General features: G+C 45.0%; 2 protein-coding genes across 2 annotated transcripts; both read right to left on the bottom strand.

The window, feature by feature from the left end:
• Nucleotides 1–2,253: 2,253 nt before the first annotated feature.
• On the bottom strand, nucleotides 2,254–7,473 carry LOC124673105 (GDT1-like protein 2, chloroplastic). Its single transcript, XM_047209232.1, has 10 exons — nucleotides 7,203–7,473; nucleotides 6,124–6,280; nucleotides 5,848–6,031; nucleotides 4,947–4,994; nucleotides 3,888–3,984; nucleotides 3,555–3,715; nucleotides 3,020–3,085; nucleotides 2,844–2,894; nucleotides 2,655–2,759; nucleotides 2,254–2,424 (listed from the first exon to the last, which is right to left on the bottom strand). The coding sequence occupies exons 1-10, from the start codon at nucleotides 7,471–7,473 to the stop codon at nucleotides 2,359–2,361; spliced, it is 1,206 nt and encodes a 401-aa protein (XP_047065188.1). The 3' UTR covers nucleotides 2,254–2,358.
• Nucleotides 7,474–11,179: 3,706 nt separating this feature from the next.
• LOC124675230 (probable N-acetylglucosaminyl-phosphatidylinositol de-N-acetylase) lies at nucleotides 11,180–15,716 on the bottom strand. The gene is made up of 9 exons (XM_047211297.1): nucleotides 15,473–15,716; nucleotides 15,033–15,103; nucleotides 14,157–14,221; nucleotides 14,027–14,071; nucleotides 13,872–13,952; nucleotides 13,078–13,145; nucleotides 12,540–12,588; nucleotides 11,930–12,087; nucleotides 11,180–11,493 (listed from the first exon to the last, which is right to left on the bottom strand). Exons 1-9 carry the CDS (start codon nucleotides 15,658–15,660, stop codon nucleotides 11,430–11,432), a joined length of 789 nt encoding a protein of 262 aa, XP_047067253.1. The 5' UTR covers nucleotides 15,661–15,716; the 3' UTR covers nucleotides 11,180–11,429.
• Nucleotides 15,717–17,212: the final 1,496 nt, after the last annotated feature.

The following is a 17,212-nucleotide window of genomic DNA, read 5'->3' as shown; positions in this document are numbered from 1 at the left end:
TTTATATACTTTTTTTGTGGGTACACTTTTATATTCGATGGCACAAATTAAGATGTTTGGAAAATTTGCTTTCCAAGTCATTTTTGGGTTATGGACCCAAGTAAGGAACAAATTGTAGATATAGTTTTTTTTCTCCGATAGATTCCCAAAATCTATCTTTAAAGGATGCGAAAATTTTATATCTCAATGCTAAAGCTTCTAATGTGCTTGCTAATGCTTTAAGCAATGTAGATACTTTTGCAATCATGCCTTTTCGGAGCTCTCATGAGTTATGGACAAAACTTCAAGAAATATATGATGTGTCCAATATTATTGAAGATGGTTGTGTTCCCTCTACTTCCAGTCGTGGTGAACTTCCACCCACTTCACAACGTGTGGCAAGACACAATGAAGTGCTAAGGTGAGTGGTGATGAACATTGCAATGTTGATAATGAATTTATTATTGATGATCCTTCATTTCTATCTCATTGCAATACTTCATCTTTGGACTTAAACACTTCTAGCACCGTAAATGCTATACATGGTTCATATCATTTGTAAATTTCTTATCTAAATCTCACGATGACATGCTTGCTATTCCTTATTTCCCCGATAAAAGTACTTCTATTTATTCTAGTATTTGTGTGACTAACAATGTACATAGAGGAAACAGAAGATACTACGTGTCAAGTCGAGGCTTGAAGTAGCTCATTATCTCCATCATTTTTCGGTTCCCATATATGCCTTATGGCTAGGACTTCTACGACATCTCCTACCATAGAAGATTATCTTTCTCGTGTGACGAAGATGAAGATTATGAAGAAGGGGAGGATGATGTTGCCTCCTTAAAAAAGAAGGATGAGTTGGTCTTTCATGCTCTTCGTAAAGACAAAGTTGCTTGCTCTAACTTCTTTGAATTTTTAACTATTGCTATTGAGAGCAAGAAAATTGTCGAGAAAATGCAAGATCATGAGCGTAATTATTCTAATGAAATTGCAACTCTAAGTCAAGCTCTTGAAGAAGAACAAACCACCAAGACATCTCTTTAGGAGGCTTTTTCTCTAGAATTGCCCAAAGTAAAGGAATCCTGTGATAGAGTTTTTGAAGTGGCGAAGGAGCTTTGGCATTAAAAAAATAACGAGCTTGTAGTTGCAAATGATAAACGCCGTGAGGATTTTGAGCACCTCAAAAACGGCTCTAGAAATATTGAGAATGTTCTCACCAAACTCACCGAGTCGCATGAGCAACTTAAAACTTCTTATCTAATCTCATCCAATGCAAAAAAAAAAAAAAAAAAAAAAATCCATGCGAGTGGGGCAACTAAATGGACGGTTTTTGGCCCAGTAGATGTAAGGAACCAACCACGCCCTTAATATTGGTCTCTGAATCAGCGTGTGGTTATTTGTTTAAGAGCTTCTGAACTTACACATATTCTTTTAAGGCAGCCACAGCCCAAAGATAAAGGTAAGTTGACGAGCTATGATAGATCTTCAGATTTACTTGCTGCGTTTCTGTCCTTTGACAAAGTAAAAAAGAACTCTGGAGAAAGCAGGGAGAGAGATTGGCCCTTCCGAAATAAAATTGATCTGTCTTTTTTCTTTTCATTGAACAGGAGGTGATTGCATCATTTGTTACAGGGATTTAGTGGACGTCCCAGGTTGTTGGAATGGTAACTCTTAGGCCAGCAGCTCCAGCTTTCGCCCAGAGTGTCGCCTCTACCCTAATCCTTTTTATGAGCCTGGAAACAGAGAGCTGCTCGTTTTCGAAGATGCATGCATTGCAATGTTTCCAAAGATTTTTAAAGAATGAGATTCAGGTGTTGCTATCATCAACATGAGCCCTTTACATATTTCTGAAGAATGAAGACCAAAACCTAGGAATCTCTTCTAGAGCGAGCGTGTAAGCTCCATGAGCGCAAAAATACTGAACAGTCTTATATATTTACTAAAAAAAAGTCTGACTCTCCTATCAAAGTATCAATGGGAACAAGAACACACAGACAGCCCCGGTCTTTCACTTTATTGATATCAGAGATGCAATTACAAATTTACAATGAGGTATCAGGCCTTTGTTTATGGGATAGGTACATGCCTTAGCTAAATGGGCTCTCGAAGATACGATGACAGCGTTTAGTTTTCACGCACAAAAGGAATCCAGGTATCCTACAAGACATACTTAACATGGCATTCAAGATACATCAACAATTATACACATCAAAATCTTCTGAAAAGTCCAGGAATACCTAATTACAATTACATACGGAGTACATAAAATTTGCGCAACTAAAACTTCAGAGTGGAATGCCCCTCAAACTTCAGAATTTGTTACCACATTGGCAGTGTGAAAAGCTACTGCGAGCAGCAGATTCTTCAGACAGATCAGAATACACCAAAAAGCGTGGCGGCGGCAAACAGCAAAAATAGTACTCCTCCCAGCAGACCAACCTGGTGAGATGTGCATTTTATCGTAAGCCATATGAACTAAAGCCAAGCTATCAAAATGATGCACAAAAATGAGCCGAAGTGTTCATGATTAATCTAGACAAGAAGCAACCAGAACTAGCAATACACTATTTGCAGCTGCATTACAATTTATGCTTGTACTCACGAAGTATCTGAAACTGACGACAAGCCAAAGCATAAAAGATCGACCATAAGTATTTTAGCTATCTTACCAGTTTCTCGGACAGGTAGTTAGCTAGGAATGCTCCTCCAATAATCGCAAACAAAGTTGCAATCAAGTGTCCAGCTATGGCCCCGCTAGCAACGCCCAAAGGGGACTGCAAAAATAAGAGCCCGGTTTATGCTTACACAAAGCTGGACCAACTCATCAAGCAAGCGATGTATCTATGTGCTGAACAGACCTGTGCGGCACCTAAAGCAATTGTAGCCAGCATAGAGCGATCTCCCCACTCCTACATGTACAGAAAGTTTGGCAATCGATAAACCATTGTTCATGAATTGACAAGATTTAACATCCGAGTTTCTGCAGCTGTGAGTATTAGACAGATAATGTTTCTGAATATGAGAAACAACTTACCGCAAAGAAAACAAGACTAAAGGATTTCCAGATAATTGCTATAGGACTCGTGAGTTTCTGTGAAACCTACAAAGCAAACAACCTTTCAGTAAACAAAAGATGGCAGGAAGGCAGGGAACTTTCATCACTTCAAGTTTGTCTGGAACACAATTGAATAAATAAATTCACAAAAGCATCATATGCTAAAGCAGAAAATCTTTGCGTGGCCACTGCATAGCTGATGCAGATTTTCAGGAACTTAAAGTAAAGCAAAAGATTTATGCTACATCCGTTTGGAAATAGGTGATGTATTAGAAAATGTGTAGTAAAAGTCAAACCTCTCTAGTTTTGGCTTGCAATGCATAACAAAATATCTAGACTGGGCACATGAAAATAGTAACATCATATTTATTATGAAACAAAATTCCGAATACTAGAACTTATACACGGTTTTACTAGCTTGTTCACATGAAAAGTAACAGTCGAAGTTGCATACTGGACGGTGAGCCTTTATACAGGAAAGCACAACAGAATCAAAATATCTGGAAAGCACAACCTTTTCCTTAACAAGCTCCTCAGCTTCAGCTAGTTCGCCAGATTCAGAGTTCTCTTGAAGATTCCCATTTGTATTATCTGGAAGTGCCCATGCATCTTTAATTGACTTGAAACCAAAAAACGCAAGGAGCGCAACTGCTGCATATTCTCCTATTGGCAAAGCTGCAGAAAAACATGTTTTTGTGTATGTCTGTTAGTATATCTGAGTGCAAAGCATAACACATCTATATTACAAACCATTTTGCATCAGTAACAGCGGAAGTGTTGAAATTTTCTATAAAACACAATCAACTGATTTAGCGAGCAAGCTATGTAGTGTTACACTGTTACTAACTTGTTTGAAACTGTGCTGGTACAGACTGAAAGATCCGTCCAATCACGACGCTCACAATAGTCATCAGGGAAAGAGCAGCCATTGACCCAAGTAAAACCTGCTCATAAAATGTGCATAATTAATCACTAATTCACCATTAAAATAGTTATCTAGGAAATTAAATATTTCTCTACAAATAATAAAACTGTAAGAAAATATATCATCACCAGGAGACAAACATATGTATGACATTCAAGTAACCATGATGATGGAAATGACACCTCAAGACTAAATCTATGAAAATGGCAGCATAAAATAATAATTCCCATAGATATGCCAGTGGAGACAATTATGCCATGTGAAATCGCTAAAACATGTATCACTTTATCAAAAATGCCATACTAAGATACAAACGTGTCTTTCCAAATTTCATATCGAAAGCATCCTTCAGCACGGCCAGATGCATCTATTGCCATTCCCCGCTAACCCCTGCTTCTACAACCTCACCTTAGGCTGCCAGCCTGCCACCATCAGTAGCTAGGTTCAGGGCTTCTGGCAAAAGTAAAATTCTACAGGATGGTGCTGAAGTCTAGTGGCAGGTTGTGTGCTAAGCTGCAATTGAAGTGCCTGTAAGTGAGACCACAATAATTTATGCACCATGAAAAGCATGTCAAGACCCCATAAACTACATTTAGTTTGATATGTGTTTTATTTCGTTGCCTTTTAGCACATAGTTAGCAATGAACTCACTTTCATTGATATCTTGAACTCTAGCTACAAAACAGTCTTCCTGCTCTTGGATGGATCAAGGGTATGTCTTATTTTTACAAGGGGTTGTTCTCTGCTCAACTTTTTACACAAATGTAAGAGCAATGGCCAGTGATCATAAGACCCCTCAACAAAATCCCGTTACAAGGGCATGCTAGTCTTTCATATACACAAAAGGGCATAAACCATTATATATACTATTCTAGCAATCAAGATGAGACTCACAGGGAAGGAAAAACTAGATTAGAGGGAAAATGGAATAACTAGGAAATAAGGTGAGACAGATCTAAAATGTCAGGGTCCTCCACATACCAATGCTTTCTGATACTGCATAGCGAGTAGTGCAGCAATGAAAAATGTCTGCAATGACAAGAAGGGTCAATCTGGTCAATTTTTTTTGGTTAACTTGACTGTATTAAACATACCAAATAAGCATCAACACAAAGCATAAGATGTTCGCTGATTAAAGGTTCCAGATGAGGAAAAACACTGGCACAATATGTAGCTACAATTTATGGTGATCTAAGGTCTAAACTAAAAACAGTATGATGTCAATGCAATAAAGCTCAAACCTTATAGAACTGACAATCAAGTTCCCAAATTCGCAAGAGCATAACTCATAATCAGAACTGTAGATCAAGCTGCATGCTGCTATGTTACATGCTATACATTACACACCAAGGGTTCATTATATCAAGCTTCTACTCATGAGAAGAAAGACTCCACAGAGGGGTGACTCTGAACTTTAGTGACAGAGCATGAGTATTAATATATGGCTACAACTGATGGTGATCTAAGGTCTAAACTGAACACGGTATGTTATCAATGTAATAAAACTCGAATCTTACAGATCTGACAATCAAGGTCCCAAATTCTTAAGAGCAGAACTCACAATCAAAACTGTAGATCAAGCTGCATGCTATGTTTAATGTTATACATTACTCACCAAGGGTTCATTATATCAAGCTTCTACTCGTGGGAAAAGACTCCACAGAGGGGTGACTCAAAACTTTAGTGACAGAGCATGAGTATTAAATCTTAAAAAAAGGACTGACAACAAAGAGTGTATGTGAACCCTAGACTTGAAGCAGGCCACTATGAAGGAAATGAGAATACATAAAAAACTCTTTCTAGAGGAGGGTACGAGACACGATCAAATGTACCTAGAGGGATACCAAGAAGAGAAAGAGGCCTACTGGAATGGGTTATATACCTTATCCCCAATCTCCGATACGAAAATCAGTGTAAATGCTGCAGTGAAACCTGACTTTGCTAGCGCTGCTACAACTGCAGATGGCTGTCCTTTAAAGAAAACAATGAAAGCAGATGCCAGTGCGCACAGAAGTAGCACCACAGCAATAGCTTGAATGTAACGGTATCCCGCGAGTGGTTTTGCTCTGCCATGCATTGTCCACAGTATAAGCTCAATGCCATTTGTGAGAGGCCAGGACAAAAGTTGGATGGAAAACAGTGAAGGACGAGAACTCACGGTTCATTTGTACTTTTGGTACCAGAGCTATCCAACTGTTCTCCATGGCTACCTGCTTGATCTCCGTCATAGCTCCCAGCTCCAAGGTTCACATTGGATGTTTGCACTCTGACATCATGCCTTATTTGCTTCAACCATGACAACGACCTACATCTTACTGTTATAATGAAACCATGTGATTAAAAAAAAGATAACATGCCTCGCCAAGATTGAATAATAACCTAAATGACAAAAAGCCATGATTCTAGCAGATTGCAATAAAGAAGATTCTAGACAGCGTTATGCAAGTCCCCTTTGGCATAAATACGGAATGGAAGTGCATGCCATGTAGAAGTTGGCGTGCATACGGATAACTGAGTGCACACGCTATACATTGATGCGCAATGTAGAGAGACCATGAGAGAGCACAAACTTAGATCATGTTGAGCGCATCCTTGGGATTCCTGCGATTGCAACTGCGCTTACATGTTATTTCTTCTAGAGCGCTCCATCGAGCACAGCGAGGACAATGAGATGGACAACAATGCAACGGAGTTTGTTCGGTCATTTCGTCAAGCATGTCAAGGGCACCACCCGTCACCAAGAACCACTATACATTTCAACAATGAGACGAGCAATGTATTCCATCAAACTAGTGTTTTTTTTATTAAAATAAACAGCTATCAATAGGTATAATACAGAGTCAACCCGAATCTTGCGCAGCGGAATCGAACGATGTATGGATCAGATTTGGATTTGGTTACTGGCAGCAGAGAAACGTCACGCAATCCATAGCAAGCTATAAGGGCTGCTTACCAAGGTAAGAGGAGACAACCCGGGGAGCTCGGTCATTTCGTCAAGCATGTCAAGGGCACCACCCGTCACCAAGAACCACTATACATTTCAACAATGAGACGAGCAATGTATTCCATCAAACTAGTGTTTTTTTTATTAAAATAAACAGCTATCAATAGGTATAATACAGAGTCAACCCGAATCTTGCGCAGCGGAATCGAACGATGTATGGATCAGATTTGGATTTGGTTACTGGCAGCAGAGAAACGTCACGCAATCCATAGCAAGCTATAAGGGCTGCTTACCAAGGTAAGAGGAGACAACCCGGGGAGCACCCGAGGTAGTCCAGCAGAGAGCAGGAGGACGGTCAGCGCTGCTAGCGGACAAGAACTCCAGCCCGCGGCGTGCTTCCGTGGAATGAAGGCCGGCAGCGGCGCAGGCTAGGTGAGCGTGGCTTCTCCGACGGGAAGCGGGCTGCGAGACGCACGGGGGAGCCGCCGCCGCCGCCGGGAGGAGGAGGGCCGCGTGCCGGCGAGCCGGCGGGAGGCCGGAATGGCCGCACGCTCGGGATGCCATGGGGACGGGGACTCCTGGCTGTTTTTGAGATAGGGTTGCGTGGGCATCCGACGGTGGAAAGTACACCAGAGCTGAGCTGAGCTGAGCTGAACAGGAAGCTCCGGCGGGCCAGGCGAGCTGACGGATCTGGAAGCTTCAGTAACTGCTATCTTCAGAGAGCTGACGGGGCAGCTGTGTTTCTTGCCGGATTTCCCTACTGCTCATGTGACTCTAGCTTAGAGCATCTCACTCGTAGCCCCGATGAGACCCCGAACGACGTTTTTTCCATCCGGACGGTGTAATTTGGCCGCCCCCGGTTCCTCGTTTTCGTCCGGATTTGGGCCTAAATTCATCGGCGATCCCACGCCATCCCCAGCCCCCCGGGGAGCGCTCGGGGACTCCGGACGAAACGAAAGCGCGAGAAACACCGAGGAAACTTCCCGCGCGTCTGGTGGCCCCACCTTGTCGGCGAGAGAAACCAATCGTCGTCCTCATCGCATCGTCGTCCGCGCGCTGTAAAAGCCTGCCACCGGTCTGCATTCGCCGGCCACGCGGCGAGTTAATGTCGTCGTCTTCCGCGCACGCATCGTCTTCCGCGCGCACTAAAGGCTGCCGCCGGCCGGCTCGCCGCGGACGCGTCGCATTCCACGCGTCATTAATCACCGGCGCCGCGCCCGCGCCTATATACGCCGGTCACGCTCGCCGCGAGGCGTACCCCCGTGCTCCACTCTCCCTCCACTCTCCCTCTACTCTCCCGATGGCGTTCTACGACGACGACGGCGCAACCAACAACGGCTTCTCCCGCCGGTCGCTCCACGCGTGGGAGGGGCACCTCCTCCACCGGGCGGGTACCCCCGCCCGCCGGACACGAGGCCTCCCGGCGGCGGGTGGCGGCTTAGTGCCGGCGGCGTACCAATCCCGCCGCCGCCTCATGGCCACGCCCTCGACGTCGCCATCGAGGAGGCGCGGATGACCTTGACGGATGAGGAGCGCGCCGAGCCACGCCACCACCCCGACAACTACACGGCGTGGAACTCGTACTTCCTGCGGCGGTGGGAGCGGGAGCTCGCCTCCTACGACGGCCCGCCGCCTTCGCCTCCGCGCAACAACGCCGCGGGCCGCCGACGTTGGTGGAGCGCGCCGGGCCGGACACTCGAGGCCGTCCTCGATCACATCGAGGGCGAAAACTTCCCGGTGCTCACGATGCCCCTCCATCGAGGGCATCGGCGAGCCGCCGCCGGGAAACGTCCGGCAGCCACGGCGCATGGCTGCCGGCTCGTCGTCTTCCGGATCGGCGCCGAGGTCATCCTTGGCGCCGGTGAAGAGGAGGAGGCGACGTCGCCTTCGACGCCGGTGCGCGTCAAGAAGGAGCCGGCGTCTCCGCCGCCGACCAGAGGGCGCAGCAGCGGCGCCCTCGTCATCCGCGACCAACCCTCCCAGCCTGGGCGGAAGAGGAAGGCGGCGAAGAAGGAGGACGCCGCGGACGCCACCAATGCCGCCGCAAACAGGCTCGCCGAGGAGGAGGCGAAGCGCGCGGAGGACGCCGCCGTGGCGGAGGCGATCGCCAGGTCGCTCAACGACCTGGTGCCCGCCGACAACGCCCTCCCCGAGGACGCCGCCCTGGCGTGGTCCAGGCGCGAGTGGGAGCGCGAGGAGGCGGAGCAGCGGCGGCGGGCCGATGGACCCGGCCACCGCACGCCGACTCGCCGCGCGCGCCGCTCCAACCGCCGCCGACGACGCCGCGCGCTACCGCCGTCCTCGCGACGCCTCCATCCGGCGTCGTTGCCCCCGTCGTCGACCTCGAGTCCTCGGACGACGAATGGTACAAGCCATCCCCGGGGTGGGGAGACGCCGGCCAGGGCAGCAGCCGCCAGGCCGCGCCGCCGAAGGTCGAGGACGACGGCTCCGACGACGGCGGCGACGACTACACGGTGTTCTACCGCTGTTTGGGCATGTAGAGCGCCGTGTTTTAAAATTAGCATTTGAATTCCCCTAGCCGAATTCGAAATGTAGTCGAATTCGGCCTCTATGTATTAACTCCGCCCGTTTTAGTCTAAATATCATTAAATTTAGTCTATATTTGCCCGAATTTAGCCGAAGTTTATCAAGTTTCCGTTTTTCAAACTCGCATCGTCGTCTTCGCCTGGGCACGCGGCTGGGAAACTACTCCTCCCCACGCCAAATCTTCCTCCAATCCGGACGACAATTTCACCGGATTTGGGCGTGGGGAGCGCCAACGAGTGGGGATGCTCTTAGCTGGCAAACATCCTGTAAAAATCCGGCAGTTTTGCTTTTTGGGAATTAGAGCAATAGGCCATTTTTTTATCAGACACCCTGCAAACATCATGTAACACTGCATCTAGTATTTAACTTTTTCTAAGAATGAGAAGGCCCAAATTAACACCCGTTGGCAGAATACTTCCGGCTCAAGTTCTCAACTGCCATGATGGACACGAATCTAGATGAATAAATGGACGGGGACGGAAACACCTACACCCAGGTGGGGGTACAAAAGTATTTCCGCAAGTTCAACCATGTATATTTATCTTAAGAAATATATCTGAAAGATTAAGGTCCCATTTAAAATCATTTTTTTATGTGGTTCTTTCATAAGCAAATGATTTTAACTAAAGATAATCTCATCAAACGGAATTTGCATGAGTGCACTAAGTGTTGTTTTTTTTATCACAGGGAGATAATACAACATCTTTTTTATGCCCTTTTACAAAAATTATATGGAGTTTTATTTACATGACTTTTAATATACCTCCTCCATCTAGTGTTACAAATCCATTTGGAAATTTATTAAATGTATCAAAAAAGGATAAAGACCACATTCTAGTTGATGTGTATGCTTTATTATGAGCCACGTGGACAGCTCCTCATGATTTTATCTTTAACAAAAAAAGGTTTTCCATAATTTCTAAAGGTTATCCTTTTGTTACGCATTGGATCCATATGTGATCCTTTCTATAGCCGTCGGAAGACAACCAGAATATGGATAATGGGAGCAACCATTAGCAATGTTAGCACGAGATTTCTATAGCCGGTGAGAGGCGCCTAACTTCATGATGATCTGGCGCCATTTCTTTTTAGTTATCTTAAGGTGGCTTATCCATGCTGAGTCTCTTTGTGTTCGTTGAATTGTAATAATTGTAACATTTTACTGTGACTTTGCAATAAAGAGTCATATGCATCAATTGTAGAGGCAAAGGGTACCCATTTTGGAGAAAAAAAAGTATATCATTTTTTTTTTTAGTTTTGAAGTGTACATTTGTTTTGGATGTAATTGTGAATTTATCACTAGGCCATGTACAATGCAAGGTGCTTAAAAAATAAACGAAGCATTAAATACCGATGCTTAGATAAATACCGGTGTTTAAGTAAAAAACTGGTTTATTTTTGTAAACACCTCCCTAAGAGCAGCCACACTGCGGCTCTTATACATGCTCGCTAGAAATTAAATCCCAGCCGTTTTGGCTAGTTCCCGGTGGTTACTCTGGTAGCGACACATAAATAAGAGAGCTTGCTGATTCAACATAAAAAGGCTGCCATGCTTTTGGCGCTTGCTGCATGAAACAACTGCCGATTTAAGCGCCTGTGTACTGCTCTATAAGCATCTTGCATTGTACTTGCCTTTAATGATTTTCATTTTGCACCAATCACAAATTTACACCGCAGTAAACAGTAAAAATAACAGCCATTCAACCGCCATTGCCACCAGCAGTAACACTGAAGTTTCTTCAAATAGCTAACACTGGAGTTTCTTACAAGAGGGACTGTCATTGCCAGCATCTCTGCAGGGGGATCAAAAGTTTCAGTATCTCGCAGCCATCAAACCGTGCCCATAAACATATGTGTAGCCTTGATTTCATCTAATCCAGTGGAAGCACGCCAACACCGTTGCCTTGTACTACTTCTGAAGAAGCTTCTTGATACCGAGACACTTGTTGCTTTGACATGGCATCCATCAAATGCTAAATTTTTCGGAGCATGTTCATGTATGTGTAACTTGAGAACCTAACGAATAATCGCCTGAACCTACAAGAACACAAGGAATATGTTGATTTTCGTAAATATAATGCACGGCTTACAACACCAACAGCATTGAGAATTCTGAGATAGATAACTGGAGCTCCCTTAATTGTTGGGCGTGGCATAATTTGAAGTTGAGAAATTGAATATTGCAGTTAGTACAGGCTTATGTCAAGCTGCCAACAACCTGTCTACAAGTCAAACAATTTGTCCTAGAAACAGAACAAGTCTAACCAAAAAAAATCTAGTCAAACAAATTACTATATGTTTGGCAATGTCATCATTTCTTCAAAGGGGATATTACACATAGCTATGCTATGTTTAAAATCTTATTTCACTTGATAAAGGTTACGAATTGACCTTATGATTCTGCTGAGGTCAGAATTTCTAAACAAGACAACAGAGGTTATGTGTCAATGTAGAGAAGACTAATTATACTTACCAAACCCACTGACTTCTGTGTGCAGCCATTGCCTCAAAGGTTCGGGATGGGCTGCAGTTAACTAAACAACATATTGGTTGTTTTGAGCTTGAAGAAATCAAAGAAGATAGCCAGATGTCAACTGGACCACTGTACTTGCGGAACATGTTCAGGCTTACCTACATTTCCAAAGAAACCAATATCAATAGTCAGACGCTAGTTTTCTCGAAGAAAGAAATCTATGGACTGGTACATGAGCACATCCGTACTGCTCAGAAAAATAAAGGATGGAGGCCATAGTAATTTGTGCAGTACAAAGGCGGCCTACATTTTCAGATATCAAACTGACTGCTATTGTTCAAAACTGCGCATAAGAACACAACTAATTTATTGTTCCCCATGTCAGATGTCATTCAGTTTATAACTAGCTTAAGTGCCAACAACATTGATAAAAGAATAAAAGGAGATGGACAGTGTGTCAATACATCTTTCAGAGAACTAGTTTGATTATGGAAATGGTGAGATGAATATTTTAAGCATACCATACAGAAAATCAACAAAATATTCATATGCTCTTTCAGACTGTAGAATGAAAGGGATGATGATCAAGGCTCTTGAGAAAAATCCTTACAAGTTCCCATGCTTCAATGTTTCCTTGCTGGTTCTCATGAAGAAGCTTGCTGTTCACAAGAAAAATTATGCTGTTTAGACTCTAGAACAATAGACTAAAAATATACCACATAAATATAATAGGCATCTGGATGTAATCCAAACATGTAAAAACCATAATTAAAAGTGTAACAAAATGCTAATATGGTATACGCTAAATTTGCGGCAAGTTGGCACCACAAGAATTAGTCTGATTATTCTATTGCAACCTTCTTTAAATCAACTCACATATGCATGTAGGGGATGGAGTCGTGCAGTAGCCCTTTAGTATGCAGAGGTGTGTGGCAATGGGAAACGGGGTTAGCCTCCTTATATTAGTATGACTAGGAATTAGGTTACCATTACACACAAGAAAAAATAAAGCTTTTGCAACACAGGGAATTGATAAGAATGTGATGCTGAAACAGCTTCTCCTGACGAAGTTCACAATGCCAGAATGAAGTTTAAAAACATATTTATGATATGGTGCTAATCATAAGGTGTTCAACAAGTTGACTGACCTTATACCATGATGAACGTCGCAGTGATTCGGATGACCTGATACTCCACAGGAATCAAAGGTCACAATCTAAAACATCATGAAATATTGCAGTAGTAAGTATGGACAGTGGAATTAAAATTAAATGCAAATAATCACACTTTAGAGGTCCAGAGGAAGGAGATAAAAGCATTTGAATTGCACAATACTATATGATATACTAGTAACTGTTCGCATAGAACTTGTGTTGAGATTTGGGGATGGGTGATGACTAGTATAGTGTATAAGATAACATGGCTTTGCTCAGGAACAAGCAGGATTAGCAAGAGGTTGTCAAAAGTTCCTTTGAACAAGTATAACACTCATTGATCGGGAAGTAAATAAAAGTAATATTGCTGTCATGGTAAATAGTCAAAGTTTCTCATATTACATGTAATAGATGTTCCTTTGAACAAGTATAACACTCATTGAACGGGAAGTATATAAAAGTAATATTGCTGTCAAACTTTCTCATATTACATGTAATAGATGATGAACATATTTGCATATTTGTTCCTTCAAGTTTGATGATTTCAAATATGGTGCAAAAATAATATTGATTGGGAAGTATATAACACTCATTGATTGGGAAGTATATAAAAGTAATATTGCTGTCATGGTACATAGTCAAACTTTCTCATATTACATGTAATAGGTCATCAACACATTTGCATATTTGTTCCTTCAAGTTTGATAATTTCAAATATGGTGCAACAATCAAGGAAATCAAGATATTATGACTCTGAATTCATGTGAGGACTGAGATGAACTCATTACCATGTCAATATCCCATAGACGGATCTGCTCCATGGTAAGTTCTGCTAATAGTCTGTGATCCCACTTTTCTTGAAATCCATCCTACAATATACATTGGGTATGCTCAACTATCACTTGTGTTTGGAATAGTATCTGAACTATGAAAAATGAGTGACCTGTAGCTTTTGATGGTCCAAGACTTCAACTTGCTCAGCTGGAATCTGCAATTATGAAAGCCCTGTCAAGAGCTGAAGAAAAACTTGCTCTCCAAGGGGTACACTATGGAGCAGTCTAGGACTTGAGTACCTTAAGAGCTGCACAGGCTTTGTATAGTTCTTCTGTACGAATATTTCCAAGACCATCAGCGTTACCTATAGAAACGGCAGTAACCACTGAGAAAGATTAACTCCGCAGTCCGCACATGTGTATAAGACAAAAGAAGAGAGCATTGGTGCTCTAGTATGCACACAATTACATCGGTATTTTCATTACAAGTAACTGATTTCTGGTGGTAAAACGTTCAGGATATATTGCGTGTCGTTTGAGTAAGCCAGGAGAAAAATAACTATTTGGTACCAGAACATTGAAAAGTAGAAGTAGCTCCCTGTGTTTCTTACAAATTTCAAAAACTTCATTTTCAAAACTCAAAAACATGCAAGCACATATAGACGTGTAGTATGTATGTACAATTTTCATAAACACATCTTTTTAGCTGTGATCTACACACAAAAAAGACAAGTACATAAGAATATTACATTCCCAAAGCCTCCTTTGTACTTGAGACATATGTTCCTTCTAATTTTCTGACAGTTAATCAAAACCATTACCATGTATATAAGACACCTTGTACATGCATATCAGATGCAAATTACATTGAAATTGGCAGGGGGGACAAGTTATTCAGGTCATGCAGATCACATAACCTTCTCCAAGTCCTCCAGCATAGAGAGAATGGATCGCGGCTCCCTATCTACATACTCTTGGATGCAAAAGTGGGTGGTGTGTCTTCCTAATGGTCGACACTAATGCTAGTACTGCTCATAGTATATTTCCGTAGAAACTAGTCCATGGGTGTGTATCTGTATTTTGGTTGAACGAATGGACGGAGAGCATGACTGTACTACATACAGGAAGATGCACAGAGAATAGAGACTTGCATTGGTAACAGGGTAGCGATCTTACCCAAGGACATGCACAAGATGTGAATGCTGTGACCTTTTGACTTGAGGAAAAGTATGCTTGGAGTGAAAAACCTGCATTGGTAACACAAGGATTTCACATAAGAGGAAAGCAACCTAAGAAACATGGTAGAACAGGTCAAGGCGCCGAACCGGAGGCGCAACTTGTGTTCCCTGGTCCTAACCGAACTACTCCCTTCGGCCCTAAATACTTGTCAACGTAGGCTAAAGTCTGTCTAGGTTCATTAAAACTGTGACAAGTATTTAAGGACGGAGGGAGTACGCACCGATCATTATCATTTTTACAAGCTGTTCGGTCGCCATTCCAGTTAGTACATGACCTAAGCAACTTGAGACCGAGTGGGACGAGACATGAATTTCGTCGAGCACCTTGCGTGCACGAAGCAGAGTAGAGGATGAGAGGGAGGGGTACGTGCGACATACATGGACTCGTCGTCGGGGTGTGCGAGCACGAGGAGCACGTTCCTGGTCCTCCTGTCGCCGCGGAGAGGGGGCGGGAAGCGAGGGCTCGGAGGCAGGCTGTATGGCGCGGAGGAGGAGAGTATCCGCCCGAGGGAAACCGCCCACAGGAGGACGGCGCCGGCCGCCGGGACCATCCAGATCCACGCCATGTCGAGTTCGGCCGGCAAATCTACCGCGACCCTGGATGCGCAGCCACTCGCACACACGATGAACACTATCCCGGATGATGAAAAGAGGAGCCAAAGAGGGCCTCGGTCATGGCGGAACTTCACTGTCAGACCCAACGTGTGCTAGAATTTCAGCTAAGAGCATCTCCAGCCGCGTCCCCCCAAAGAGTCCTCAAACCGCGCCGGATTAAACGTTTGGGGACGTGTTTTGTTCGTGCCGTCTTTGGGGGACGCGCTCATTCAAAAGAGATCGTTCCCACCGAATCGTCACGATCAGAGTAGCGGCGATCAAAGTACTAGGCGCGCGGTCATATTACAGACCATAGTGCATGCTAAATTAGAAGAAGGGGTTGGTCGTCGGCGACGTATCCTGAGTCGACGCAGGCCTGTCGATCACGATGACCTCGTCGCGATCTGCCTGGTGCTGTGCATGCTCCGTCTGCTCCGTCGCCGTCGCATAGGCCGACAATGGTGTAGCAGTCGACGACGCGTCAGCCGGCTCTTGCTCCGCGGTTGCTGCCGCTGCCGTTTCCTGGGCCGCCGCGTCGGCCGCAGCGTCGGCCGCCGCCATTTTGGCTTCGATGTCGTCGAGGATCTGGCCTTTGAAGAAGTTGTGCGCCGCCCACGTCCGGGGAGACATTCCCTCTGTCGACGCTCTCAGCAGAGACATGTCGTCCCTGCGTTTCTTGAGCTTCAACTTCTCCTCTTGCCTCTTGAGCAGCTCGGCCCACCTTTGGTCGGTCTTCTTGTCGCGGGAGAGAAAGGTCGAGGAGACGTCCGCGAGGCATTTCGTGATCGACGCCTGCGTCTTCTCACATGACGCGGCGTCGGCCAAGGCGGCCTTGGCAGCCTTGTTGCCAGTAGGACGGGCAACCTTGGTTCCAGTAGGACGCCCTGCCGATGTTGCGCATCCTGGTAGTGGGGCGACAAGTTAGGCGTCACGCACCCGGGAGTGCCGGAGGGGCCGTCGTTGTAGAAGGCGGAGGACGACGGAGAGAACACTCCCGGAACGTACACCGGCACGTTCGTACTATATGGCTCGCGTTGGTGGCGGCGAGACACCCGGCCATTAAGTGCTGGTGCTGGCGCGCCGCCACAGCCTTCTTCTCCTGCTCCGCCGCCCTTCGTCCTTTCCGCTCCGCCGTCGATAGCTTCCGGCGCAGACAGTCTTGCTGCCATTGATCGTCGGTCCATCCTTCCGGCTTCATCTTCGGAGCCGGCGCTTTCCGCGGCTTCGCGAACGGCGCTTTCGCCCCTTTCGTCGCATTGCCCGGCGGCTTCTTGGCCGCTTTCTTGGCCATCTTTTTGGGGGCTATCAGCGACGCCATGGAACGGGGAGAGGGTAGCGGCGGCGGGTGGACGGCGGGAGGGAGAAACAAATCGGCAGGATAAGAGAAATGAATCGGCGGCGGGATATGTGTTGGGAGGCCAGAAATGCGCGGCGGGATAGGCGCGATATGGCGGGAGGGGCGGGATTTGGCGGGAATGGGAGACGATTTTTCACTGAGCCGCTGACGCGTTGGGCCCGCGTCGG

This window comes from Lolium rigidum, chromosome 7 (genome assembly GCF_022539505.1).
Source record: "Lolium rigidum isolate FL_2022 chromosome 7, APGP_CSIRO_Lrig_0.1, whole genome shotgun sequence".
Classification (NCBI taxonomy): Eukaryota; Viridiplantae; Streptophyta; class Magnoliopsida; order Poales; family Poaceae; genus Lolium; species Lolium rigidum.
Note: the sequence above shows the minus strand (reverse complement) of the source record. Positions and strands in the feature narration are given on the sequence as shown.

What these genes read in the sequence shown, in the direction of transcription:
- LOC124675230 (XM_047211297.1), bottom strand. Translation starts at nt 15,660, where the DNA reads ATGGCGTGGATCTGGATGGTCCCGGCGGCCGGCGCCGTCCTCCTGTGG. An exon ending in CACCCCGACGACGAGTCCAT is followed by an intron (nt 15,104 to 15,472) that starts GTATGTCGCACG and finishes TTACCAATGCAG; the next exon opens with GTTTTTCACTCCAAGCATAC. An exon ending in TGGACCATCAAAAGCTACAG is followed by an intron (nt 13,953 to 14,026) that starts GTCACTCATTTT and finishes TGTATATTGTAG; the next exon opens with GATGGATTTCAAGAAAAGTG.
- LOC124673105 (XM_047209232.1), bottom strand. Translation starts at nt 7,473, where the DNA reads ATGGCATCCCGAGCGTGCGGCCATTCCGGCCTCCCGCCGGCTCGCCGG. An exon ending in GGTTGTCTCCTCTTACCTTG is followed by an intron (nt 6,281 to 7,202) that starts GTAAGCAGCCCT and finishes TCATTATAACAG; the next exon opens with TAAGATGTAGGTCGTTGTCA. An exon ending in TTAGTCTTGTTTTCTTTGCG is followed by an intron (nt 2,895 to 3,019) that starts GTAAGTTGTTTC and finishes CTGTACATGTAG; the next exon opens with GAGTGGGGAGATCGCTCTAT.